The sequence below is a fragment of the Palaemon carinicauda genome, chromosome 8 (assembly GCF_036898095.1).
Source record: "Palaemon carinicauda isolate YSFRI2023 chromosome 8, ASM3689809v2, whole genome shotgun sequence".
NCBI lineage: Eukaryota > Metazoa > Arthropoda > Malacostraca > Decapoda > Palaemonidae > Palaemon > Palaemon carinicauda.
The window spans coordinates 163,568,578-163,581,876 of NC_090732.1; the positions used below are offsets into that span (position 1 = coordinate 163,568,578).

Consider the following 13,299-nt stretch of genomic DNA (forward strand, 5'->3'; position numbering starts at 1 on the left):
TCGGGCAGCAGGGATGCAGCTATATGATCATCGGGTAAGTATATTCAAAAATTTATTTTACTAAGGAAAATAACATTTTGTGACTTAATTGTATAATGCATACATATCAATTTTGCAACTAGTATTCATCATCCTTCTTCTTTTGGCCTAAATGTGACCTTAATAGGCATTTGTATTAATATCTACTTATGATTAGGATGCTTTCTGTTTTATAAATTGATATGCTACTAAAGATTTATCTGGACTATGACATATTTCCATGAGTTGGTTGTATGATATCTAAACTTGAAATATGCATCCATTTTTTTATCTTGCAATTTTATAGTGCCCTTGAGCTTTTGTATGTGTTACGCCCTTTTGAACTTTTTACCCTTAGAATGACTAATGTGCATGTTGAAATAGTAGTAGGGTGAGTTTCATGGCAGTAGATTTTTATTATGGAAAGATTAAAAAATCTATTTCCTTTGCCAGAGTTACAGCTCATATGTGTTATATACTATTTTTTTCCCTTTGCTCCTTCTCCCTCTTGAACTTTAAAAGAGCTGAAGTTAACAAGTGATGGTGCACTGTACCTCCTGCTTTTGTGTCACTAGTATGAGTTTAAACGAAAAATAGTTAAACGCTTTGGAAGCAGTATCCTTTAAGGTCTAAAAATGTTTAAGTAGATCTGTTTTGTTTGCACCGATAATGGAGGATACTTGAATAAATTGATTATGTGTATGCTCTACTCTTGTGTATGTGTAGTAATTTTAATGAGATGATACTATTGCTAATATTGCACCAAGCTGAGTTTATAACTGTTGATTTACATACTGTACAGTATATTTATAACTAATCACAGCATAAGTTTTAAAGATGGCAATTTTTAGGTAATAATATGCATATTTTTCATGTGTCATATATGGAGTAATTCATTGATTCTGTTAGTGAGTTCACTAATTGGTAATTAGATATCTTGAAAGATTTATTGATGACAGTAGAATTGCTAGAATGGTCAACGATTTTGTGAAATAAATATTAATTCATTGCTGGGTTGCTGCCATTTTCTCAGGAAACACATTACAAATGGCTGTCTGATTTCTTACAAGATTGTTTTTGACATGGGAAACATGTCTCTATTTGTTGCTATATGATGAAACTATAAAGTACTAGACCAAAATATTTCAGATTATTGAAATATTTTGATATGTGGATGGAAAAAGGTTTAACAAATGTCATGTTTGACAAACTTGGAGAAAAGCTAAAAGTTATTTGAAATTAGTTTATGACTAGATTTATAATACCTGTTTTCTATGAATTTCACAGAAAAGTGGAGGAAGAGATGGCAGCTCTCACTAATATAGCTGAGACTGTGAATAACCGTCTAGCGACTTCTGGGCCCTCAAATCCGGACGATGCTTCTCAAGGGTCAGGAGAAGGAGTTGACCTTGACAACCTCTTCTCTTTCCTCTCTACAATGGAATCTGAGAGGCATGTACTGGACGAGATATCCAAGCAAATGGATGAAGTTGCAGATGACTTAGAATCTGAGGTGCAGTTAATACTTGTCTAACCAAATTTTTTATTTTAATATATGATGCATTTCATGCTTTTTTTTTTTTATATGTGAAGTAGTTGTGGGCAGCAATGTCTAGGGGAGAAGAGTTTATATATCTAGGAATTGTTTGCTAACTCTTTTTCATGGAAGTGTAACATAAGCATTGGACATTAGTAAAATGAGAAAGGTAGATAGTTTTCTATTAATTTTATGTATGGTGTATATTTTATTGTGAAGAGACAAGACAAGCAAAGCTGTAGAATTAAACTAATTCATACAAGAAGATTGTGGTAATGGACTTGACTTTAACCAGTGAACAGACCTGGCTTTTTAGAAGAGGTTGGTTGTGTGTCAAGTAGGATGATAAGGGTGAGAAGTATAGAGATAAATTAAAGATGTTTTTATAAAGGCTTTTGTGGGAGAAAAGATGGATCAGACAGCATTTGATTTGAAGTGGTCTGATCATGTTGAGATAAGGAAAGATAGGTTTTATAAAGGTGTACACACTTCAGAAGTGTTATAATGAATTACAGTATAAGAAAAGACAAAAATAATTTGGTCGATTGAGAAGAAAAAAGAAGACATGAACCTCGGAGATTTAGAAGAACTTCAAAATTAAATATATAAATAATAGGGGTGTCATTATGCAGCCGATAAATCTTTTTCTTAGCTGTTGTATCCTGTTTACTAATTCAGGTTTGGAATGATTTCAGATTGAAGCAATTAACCGAAGCATGGGACAAAAAAGTGAAATGCCTCAGCCCCCACCACCTTCAACTGGTGAGGCCGCTGCACCTCCACTACCACCACCACCACCAACTTCAGATGTTCTTCCTCCACCTCCAAGTGAACAACTTGCATCATCTGAATCTTTCCCTCCTCCACCACCACCAGTTACCATAGAATCAAAATCTAATAGAATTTCAAATGAAGTAAAAGAAAAAACAGATGAAATTCTCCCTCCACCACCTCAGGTAAGTTTCAGAAAGTATGCAGGTCACTTTACCATGAGACTTTTTTCCATCTGTATTTGATGAGATTTATTTTAGAAATATATACTATCTGGAAAATTAATCTTTAATATATAAAATTTAGGTGTACCTGTATTAGTATTGCAAAAATAAATTACATTATTCAATTTTCTACAGGTTAATGGATTCCATGAAGAAAAGCCTAAGGAACCAATATATGAAACAATTCCTGCTGGATTGGCAAATGCACAAGCTAGGCGAGAGCCCAATTATGTGTCAGGGCCTCCTCCTGCAGGTATATTCAACTAAGAAAGTTTTTTTTTTCCAAATTTGTTTAAACTTTCATAATCACAATGTTTTCATATTTTAACAGTAGATATGCTCTCAATTACAAGCAAAACAAAGTTTATATTGAATATGCTAATGAAATGTTCCAATGTCAGTTAAAATAACAAACACAGTCAATATTGGCTATTTTTATTGATTTGATGCCATTGAGAACTTAGGCCGTTTCACCGGTAGACTCTTAGCTGTGTTGCTACCATATTTAAATATACTGTAAAATGCTATGCATATAAAGATCCTCTTCTTATCATTCAGTTAACAAATCAATCAATCACCTGGGAATAAATGTTATAATTTCATGTTTTGTATGGTTGGATACAGGAATTCCGGGCTCACCTCACTCTGAGTAAGTCCACCCTGTCACACACTGTCACACACCTCTGCCATCTCTCCTTACACTAGCTGTTTGGCCACTCGCTCCACAGTAAGGTTGTTACAGGTTGATTTTCTTAGAGGAAGGTGTGTTAGTAATTCCTGTGTCCAACTGTATATACTATAGTTTCTCTTGTCAGTGAAATTCACAACAAGGAATTGATAGTTGGAAAGAAAAAGCTGATGAGAAATAGGTGGTCAGAGGTTAATGAACAAAATACAGAAGAAGGAGGCAAGGATAGGAAGAAAGGAATAAAGACAATAGCACCATTAGTAGAGGTATATGGAAAGCTTCTAAAATCTACATCACTATTAGTTTTAGACATTAAAACTCAAAAAATATATCAGACAATCAACTGAGAGTATTATTGAGGGTGAGCTTAACAGTCAGGGGAATTGTATTGAAATTAGTCTGTATTCAGTTCATTCACTAATTTTTTATGAATGTTTGCTTTTAAGTGTACATAGCTAAGTGGAGAGAAATTTGGCATTTCGTTTTATATTTTTGTCAGGTCCTCCTCCAGCTCCACCAGAAGAACCAGTTGAGCTTAGAAGACCCCCTCCTGCAGAACCAGTAAATAAGGATATGACTATAGACCGTCGTCGAAGAGCTTCTGGTCAGAAGAGGCCAGCTAGATCACCGGCATCTAGAAGTCCACTTCGAAACTCACGTACCACCACAATAAGTCCTGGGGTGAGTATTATACTGTATTATTTTAGGAACTTTTGTAATACAATTTTATGGTGAATATTCTTTGTGGTTTTGATGATTACTGATATTTTATATCGGTAAAATTTATGACCAAAGCAGTATAGTAGGCTTATTTGTATTCCTTCTACAGCCACGACCTAATGGACGAAGTATTCCTGCCCCTGAGGACCCTGAGCGTGTAGAGCGACGTAAACAACGAGTTGAACGTAAATTGCATGAATTAGAAGAAATGGAAGAAAACAAAGAAAATGAAAGCCAAAATCACTTTGACATGATAGAATTTGCAGAAAAGTACTTCAATAATCATGAAAGATCTCCAGAAGGTAAGAATTCTTTATATTTTAATGTTCTATAATGATTGTTTTTCTGTAAAAATGATTGTATGATTTTTTCATGTGTGCAGTTATGATGATTGGTATGAGATAAATAGTACAATACTGTATAACCTTTCTATCTTTAATTTCAATGCAAAACAAAATTTAATTTATTTGACACATTTAGTAAACCATATTATGGAGAATTGATAATGTTACTCCAATAGGTAAATGTGTTTGCAGTAGCTCTAGCCCTGTTGATTACCATCCAGTTTCCATAACTTCCATATTATGTAAATATTTTTAACAGTCAAACATCTAAATAGGTACAGTTTGGACATTTATAAATGATTAAAGGATTTGTAAGGAAAAAGTTAATTTATTGTAAAAGAAATACATTATTGTGTAACAGATCTGTTTATAACGACAATTACAATATTATGTTGCAAAAACAGGTACCATCATATCAACATTGACCCGGAAACGTACAACAGCGGAATATCTTCCCAAATATGAACTCATCACGTATTCTCGATCCTCAATCATTCCTACTTCTCACGTCCATTTATATGATCCGGAGAATATCAACATAGCCTGCAGTATCTTTCGGGTTAGTCTACATTGGTCATGAAGCTTTATGCATACATTTAGTTCTCATGGAATTTGAATTTTGAAATAGTACTGTATTTAGATTACAATATTGTTATTTGTACCTCTTTCTATTATATTATTATTTAAAATGTTCACTTGTTTTAGAATAATTTGGTGTCTATCTAACTCTATAATCTGCTTAAAATAGGACTTATGCAAATATTGTCGAGGTGAACTAAAACCTGAACAAGAAACTGCTACTCTACAAACTATCATTGCCCATGGTCTAGAACGAGAGGAACTTAGAAATGAAATATATGTACAATGTATCAGACAAGTCACCAACAATCCAAGTACAGAATCTTTAGAAAGATTATGGCTCTTGCTATGTTTGTGTGTGGTGGCATTCCAACCAGGAAAACTACTCCATAAGGTTTGTAAAACTAATTGTTGCTGCCTTTTCTCCTGAAGTATATGTTGAAACATTTTATCATAAGTTAGAAATTGATATTGTAAATCATGATTCATATGTTCATATATTATCTTGAGGTCTTCTTTTCAGTATTTTGTGAGTTTTCTACAAAAGAACCTTGCCCTTGAAGGAAAACTTCGACAGTATGTTCAGTGGTGTCTTGAAAACTGTAAAAATACGAAGGTATCTAGCCGAAGACTTCCTCCATCTTCAGTTGAAATTGCTGCAATGAAGAAACTTGGAACTATAGTTTGCAGGTTAGTGATTAAATCAGATTGGAAACGTGGGTTTATTTTTCTGTAGATTAATCATGTGTGCAAGGATGAAGGAAATATATTTATAGGGTAAGCACAAAACACTTAAATTACTTTGCATTTATTGGATAGTTCTCTACGAAATGTAATCGAAATAGTTGTCTAAACCCAATTTTTATGTTAGTTTTGATTTTATTTGCAATTGTCATTCATTTTGAAAAGAAACTGAATTTTAATGAGCAGCAGTAGGCAAACAATCTAGAGCAGGGGTGGGGAACCCTTGTTTGGATGAAGGCCATCTTGCAACTCCCCAATGCTCCTTAAGGCCGCATAGAATTTTGTTGGTTATTTTATCCTCCAAGTTATTTATTAGTAATCTAAAGAAAGAGTGACAGGTTTATAAAAATTTAAAGCATTACAATTTCAAATATTTGAATTAAGTACTTTTCATACAAGTAATCAGTAAATGAATTATATTGATAACTAAATTTTAAAATATTTCATTCAAGTTTGGGTAGTTTTCAAACTACCGTAAGTAAATGAATAATATCGAAAGCATGTCATTTTCAAATTACTTTAGTTAAGCAAATAGGATCTTTGTATTGAAGTGATAAATAAAATAATATTAATCTTTTGGAAAAGATAGCTTATAAATATCAACAATATAACCTTTTCAAATATTTTATATTGGCAAGTAGCTACTTTTTAAACAATCACATCTCATAAAAATGCAACATCCCAGTAAAAAATTGTACACTATCTGTTTAAACACCCTTAGCTGTTTTCATTGAAAAAATCAATTATTTGCTTTCTTAAGATGTTCAATAAATCCCTAGTTTTTAGCCATCATAGCTAGAACACCAGTGCAAAACTTACTATGATAAGGAAGTAAAATCTAGTCCTCCTTTGTGACATTGCTTATTGAAGTTGTTAAAATGTCTGTTCCTCTTGTCCTTGCATTAAGGTTACCTAAGGGAAGCTGTTTTTCATACAATCAAAACTCATCAGTGAAAGCACAAATAAAATATTTTTATGCCAAAAATCTGGAACCTGTTGACTCATCTAAAACTAACATAGATCACTGTGAGGAGAGGGACAAAACAGGAACTCTCGTCCATCATACGTTAAATCACTCATTCACTGCAACTAGCAGTTTTTCCTTGTCAGCTACAACAGCTGTTGCAGCTGATAAGGAAAAACTGCTAGATGTATCAAGTTAGGATTCATTAAATTCAAGGAAAAATTGCTTCCATTCTCGGAGGTACATCACTGAACATAACTTTCCTATTGTCTGTGTGTACATACAGTAGAATGATTTCAAACACACAATATTCAGTGTCAAAGCAGAAATATACTACACATACTGTACATATATCAAAGGCCGTAGAAGGCCGCACTTGATGGTCCATTAGGCCATATGCAGCCACAGGTTCCCCATCCCTGAATTCTAGAGTATATCTGAACTTAACCAAGTTGACAGAAACTGAATGGACAAGAGACTGGCATGTCAGTTACCACTCACTGCTAGAATGTTCCTTCTTTGACTAATAACATGTTTTTATTGAAGGGAAAGAAGAAAATGGGAAAAATATAATTTTTTTTCATTTTACGAGTAATTGCCGATTAAACCTAGCTTCTGGAGGATGTTAATAGAAGTAATGATGTGCTTACCCTATACGAGGTCCATTTCTATCCTTCCAGTGCTCTGTAATGCTACTGAAGGTTCATTTTATATCATATCCCATTTAAGTGACTTGATAGTTTATATAAAGCAACTAGCTACTTATGGTACTCCTTTAGCTCTTTGATATACATATTAACAATACAGTACAAGCATTGCAAATTACACATAACTAAAAATGTTTACTTTGTTGCTGACATTACCTTAATTACCCTCGAGACCTTTATTTTAAAACTGAAGTCTCGAATAACTATTTTTTTTAACTAATAGAATCTGCTGATTTTTAAATGACATTAAGTTCTCTTATTGCTTAATTTTAATCCTTCCTAATCTTTATCTACAATTTTTTACCATGAACTTGTGTCAGTAATATTTTTTCTCATATGCAAAATAGGTTAATGAAGCAAGATTAGCCTATTTTTCAATGTCTTATTAATATTATTATTACTAACCAACTTACAATCCTAACTGGAAAATCAGAATGGTACAAGCCCAAGGGCTGAAATTATAGAATATATTATGATCAGTATAGTAATAACTTTGAATAGATAAGCCATATATGTATAAACTATGATGTGAGACTTGATATCAACCTATTTAACTGTTCTTGTCCTACTTATAGTTCCTGGTTCCTAACTGCTCACTCCGCAAATAAGTTTGCGGAAACTCTGTCAATTAAAAGATAGATGCAAGTGTCTAACCTTATACTCAGTTTTGTAATTGAGCTTTTTCCTGTGACTATGAACAAGTCTTGATGAAAATCTTAAGTTTCTGTGTGTATATATATGAATTGTAATGGACTAAAAATACACCCCTTTGGAACACCTGATATTACATTCATATAGTCACCATGGTGCCTATCAACAACTATTTTTGGTAATCTGTTCCACCTCTAATTGTCTGCTGTTTATTATAATTCCAAAGGGTGCAAGCGGCGTCAAAAGGATCTCTTTTGTACATACATATACCAAGGCACTTCCCCCAATTTTGGGGGTAGCCGACATCAAACAAATGAAACAGAAAAGGGGACTTTTATTATTTCTTTTTGTCCTTTTACATAATGACTTACTAAAGACATTTTTAAAAATTTAATTTTGAAATAGTGATATTCACATACAATGCACAATTATGTCCACTTTTTTGTCTTTCTTTCTATACGCTACTAACTAGTACATACATACGTACACTAAAATTTTTGTAGGCAAATGTCAGTTACAAAGTAATTTCTTAAAATAATGACTAAAGGAGTATTTGTCCAAAGTTATCTATTAATTATTGTATTTACTTTTTCAGAATTATATTTTTCTTTTGACAGTTGCAAATTACTTACTGCTTTGTTTTCATTAGCAATATTAAGGTGATAGATTAATAAGTAATACTTACATTTTTAGTTATTAGTTCATGATCTTCTAGGCAATTTTCAAGGCATTTTGTTCACAAATACTATTTTTAAATGCCAGGTGTTAACATTTTATAATAAATTCTGAAGTGCTGTACTAAGTGTCCAGTATCACTTTTTATTATTTCAGTCCTGCCAATGGACACATTGTATATGGGTTTGTATTTATTTATGTTTCAATCATGACAGTTTTTGTTCTTTGTTTTTGTTGTATGAACATTGGGAGATCAGCTCACAGGTGCAGGCTTTTGAGGAGTGACTAACAAATTAGTTTTAAGTGCTAAGTTAACATTACACAGTACCTGATTAATTTTAAGTGACTTTTGTGTAATAATATATAAAGAATGTTGCATAGGTTAAGACAGATTGTTTAATATAATATTTTTGGAATAATGAAATGGTCCACTCAAGTATGCACCTAGATCTTTTTTAAAGTCATTGGGCTTCTCATCTCTGTTGTTTGTTGCTGTCCATAAAGCCTTCAACAGGATTGATGATGTACGATTATTTGATATGTGTAGTTTGTAAAAGTTACACCCTATTAGCCATTGCATATATTGCAGTGAAAAATACTTTTGGAAGCCAGCTGTCAATATGTAAATAGCATGAGATCATAGCATAAGGAAATGCATTCTTATGGTGCAAAATTATACGGTTAATGGCTGGTTTCTAGGTTATATTGACCATACCACAGTGTGGCTGTCTAACCATGCCTGTTGTACTGAAGTCATATTGTTTCAAAAAGCCTTGAGAAAAACTAGGAAGTAGATTGCTGCAGAAAATGAATTAATCAAAAATATACATTAGTAAAATGTTATTTTTTGAAATTTGCTTACAGTAATAAAGAAGTGTAAAATATTTGCTTTTTGAGACTTCATTACACTCGGAATCAACTCATTATGCAGGTGTACTGAAAATTTTCCTTGTTTGTCTATTGGTAGTATAGCCTTGTCTCTGAGATTTACATACTTTTGATTTTTGGCAATATGCTGTGTTTTGAAATGATACCCTTACTATTTTTCAGTGTAGTTTAAGATCATGAAAACCTTATACTGCAACAATACCTGGAGTTACCGACTTGTTTTAAAATCATTTGTTGGATTTTATACCCATCAGTAGATAGGTCAAACAGCCCCTCTATAATATTGTCATGTTTCCAAATAGAATTTCTCCCGTATCCTATTGTGCATATGATATTATCTTAACAGAATAAGTGTACAAGTACCGAAGGATTATTTTTACCTTTGTAAGGCTAATATACCATTAGGATTTCCATTAAAGTATGCAAGGATTTTTTTTACCCTTGTTAAGCCAAGATGTGATTACAATTTCCATAAAAAGGTCATTATTAAGATTTATGTGAAGCTATTCCATTTATGTATAGTATTTGTATGGATAGTATCCTTTCGGTTTCTTCATTTAGATTTCCTTAGATGTTATCTTATGATTTGAAATTTGGTTTTGACTTGTCTTACACCTTACAGAGACTATCTCTGTACATGTATCTAATTTAAAACAGGAGTTATGCATATTATCAAATCCAAAGACCATTTATATCATGGAACCTTACCATGTAGTAGCCATGCTTTAATCATCGAAGCCACTGGCTTATTTATCTCTTAAAAATAATTAAAAATGTTCTGCCCCACTCTCCCATCACCCCCTCACCTGTTATGTCCAGTAGACTCAATAGGTGGTGTCACAGGGTGAACGCATCACAGGCCTATTACTACCAAGATCTTCATATAATCTATGTTGGCCACATATTGTAAACTGACCTCTTCAGCCATGGCTTAAGATCCTTTATCCTGCTAGTTCAAACACAGAAGTACTGAATCAATTTGATAAAATTTCATTCAATCAAATCATGTTTAGTGCTCAGCAAGGTTAGACTCTAGGCCAATAATAATGCATGTATTTTCCATATTGTTAGCATACAGTTTTTTCTTATATTGTTTCTGAAAACTACAAAGTGGTTTGGTAGGGAGTTTTGGTACAATACAAAAGAAAGGGTTTTGTCTTCATGGAAGGTAAATCATACTAAGGATTCCATAATCAAGGGAAAAAGGGAAACGTTGGAATATTGATAATATATACAATGTGAGATTGTATCAAGTTGGTCTGAGTGTTATTTAATTTTAGAATAAGGTTAGATTTTATCTGTCTCCATCACATACCCACCTCCAAAAGAGTGTGGTAATCAGCAACTAGAACTTCAAGGTAAGGTTCATTGATATAAAACAATTTTTATAATGAAATTTATGATATCAGTACCCCAGACTTAAACAATTCAAGGATCAAACAAAAACTCGTAGGTTGATCAACTTGAAAGAACCTGTATAGGTCAGAAACTTAGCCAGGGCAACTGATGTACCTAAGGCAAAGACAACAGGTCATAGATCTGACCCTCATAAACATCATTCTGTTAACATTTTAGTTTATTTTTTTATGAATTTTAGTGTTTGTCTATATAAAATGCTCCAAAAAAGGTTAATAGTACAGTGAAAGAGGAAATAATGGAAAAATTGCATTTTGATATTGTAAACTTATGTAAAAATTACCCATAATAGGAAAATCCTTGGATGAGAAACCAATTATTGCTATTCTCATGGGTGAAAGTTGTTGCAGTGTTCGAAAAAATTGGTATTAGAACATGGATTGGGAACCAATTAAGTTTGAGCTTTGTGATACCCAAACAGTATACTTACTTTGTAGTCATCTATCTTCCACCCTCTTTAGTGATGTCAAGAGATTTTTTTAGGGTAATAGACAGGTCTATGATGACTTCATTAAGTGAAGTTCTTGGTAGCAATAGGCCAGTGGTGTGTTGGCCCCGTGGCGCCACCTATCAGTTCCACTGGGTACCACAAGGGAGGGGAAGAATTTTTGTTAGAGGTAGGGAAGCTGGTGTCTTCAGTGATTAAAGCATGATGATAATCTAAGACTGTATTAATATAAGTTTTATTAGAATTTCCTTTTTAACAAATATTACCAATATTACTTACTGTACATTGTAGGGAAAAATCAAGACCTGAACTCTTTACAGCATTGATAATTTGATGTTGGAAAAGGTTACAGTAATACAGTACTGTACTTAAGTTTGAAATTGGCTACTCGGTTATTTTGATACGTTCTGTTTGAAATACAGTAACTTTTTATTTTTTATTTGTTGCATATTCTTTACAGGTTTTTCTTTTTGGATGGTCGCACCAAGGCAATAGATGTTCATCCTCGAGATACAGCAGGAGATGCTATGCAGAAATTGGCAGATCGGTTAGGCCTCTCAGGTTTAGAGGGTTGGGCTATTTATGAATCCGGTGCTGATGGTGACAAGCATGTAAAAAGTCACGAATATCTCTACGATGTTATTTCGTCTTGGGAAACGTGAGTGAATCCATTTGTCTTTTTCTGATTTTATATTGAGGTCAAGTTATTCCCTTAAATTATTTTATAGATCGTAGATTTGGAGTTTGCTACCATTTACATTAAGTGTTCAAAATATGACTTATGAAGCATTTTATAAAATCAAATGCATTTTACTTTTTAGCATATACTTTACAGTATAGGTATTTTTTATTACAATCATCTTTCTTGATATTAATGTTCATTCTTGTTCTTCATTCAGCAAGCAACAAAAAACTAGTAATGTGGGGAGCTATGGGACCATGAATAAGAGAGCTTCCCAGTCAGTCAGTGCTGGAGAGAATAGATTTGTATTTAGGAAACGGTTGTTTAGAACGCCTCGGGAAATCCCAAGTGATCCTGTTCAAGTTAATCTCTTATATGCTCAGGCTGTGTATAGTGTAGTAAGGGTAAGTACATTTGTCTCATCTGAAGTTGTATTTTCAGTATGATTATATGATCCTAAAGTCATGAAGTTTGTAGGTATTCTGTGTATAAGTGAGAATAAATAGAGACAAAATTTGTTGAGGCAGCATCAGTTAATGATAATAAACTCCTTTGTTAAATTTTCAGGCGGATGAGTATCCAATTAATGAGAAAGTTGCTCTTCAGTTAGCTGGTTTGCAAGCTCAAGTAGCTCTTGGGGACCCTCAAGAAGGCAAAACAGAATTTTATGCAGATATCACATCTTATCTTCCAAGCCGTATTGCTCAAACTAGAAAACAAGCAGAATGGGTAAATTTGTACATTCTTTAAGTGTTCGTTTAATAAATATATTAAAGTAATACATATTTTAAAAGATTAAAAGTGAAATGATTACTAATATTTTATAAATTATATCAACTAAATATCCAGTAATTATTTTTTTCCATCTTGTTCAAAATTCCTTTCATTTGACTTGTCAAAGTGAACAACTTCAAAATGATAATAGTGCCATTCTTTTCTAATAACTTTGTTTCATTCCAGGTTCCTATACTTTCACAAGCACATAGGCAGTATGGTACTGGCAAAACTGATATTGTAGCCAAAGTATGGTATCTGACATGTGTAATGCAGTTCCCTCTTTATGGTACCACTATGTTCCAAGTGTCTTATCGGGGTTATTGGTCATATGGTAATACTTTGATACTAGGCGTCAACTGCGATGGTATTGCCATGATCAAACCAGATGATAAATTTATCTTATATGAATATAGATATTGTGACATAGAATCCATCTTTTTAGATCCTAGGTATGTCATAATTGAAT

At 32.9% G+C, this 13,299-nt stretch overlaps 2 protein-coding genes across 5 annotated transcripts in view; one reads left to right on the forward strand and one right to left on the reverse strand.

Moving 5' to 3' along the window:
- LOC137646092 (myosin-VIIa-like) overlaps positions 1 to 13,299 on the reverse strand; it is a 466,088-nt gene that overhangs the window by 151,460 nt on the left and 301,329 nt on the right. The gene's annotated exons all lie outside the window — the stretch shown is intronic.
- Positions 1 to 13,299, forward strand: part of LOC137644760 (myosin-VIIa-like) — a 107,860-nt gene that overhangs the window by 67,832 nt on the left and 26,729 nt on the right. The window contains exons 19-31 of the mRNA XM_068377656.1: positions 1,306 to 1,531; positions 2,251 to 2,511; positions 2,686 to 2,803; positions 3,738 to 3,919; positions 4,068 to 4,260; positions 4,707 to 4,861; positions 5,051 to 5,275; positions 5,405 to 5,571; positions 8,779 to 8,805; positions 11,835 to 12,032; positions 12,274 to 12,460; positions 12,624 to 12,785; positions 13,017 to 13,282. Of these exons, the coding sequence (XP_068233757.1) occupies positions 1,306 to 1,531; positions 2,251 to 2,511; positions 2,686 to 2,803; positions 3,738 to 3,919; positions 4,068 to 4,260; positions 4,707 to 4,861; positions 5,051 to 5,275; positions 5,405 to 5,571; positions 8,779 to 8,805; positions 11,835 to 12,032; positions 12,274 to 12,460; positions 12,624 to 12,785; positions 13,017 to 13,282 (2,367 nt within the window). The remainder of the gene's footprint in view (positions 1 to 1,305; positions 1,532 to 2,250; positions 2,512 to 2,685; positions 2,804 to 3,737; positions 3,920 to 4,067; positions 4,261 to 4,706; positions 4,862 to 5,050; positions 5,276 to 5,404; positions 5,572 to 8,778; positions 8,806 to 11,834; positions 12,033 to 12,273; positions 12,461 to 12,623; positions 12,786 to 13,016; positions 13,283 to 13,299) is intronic.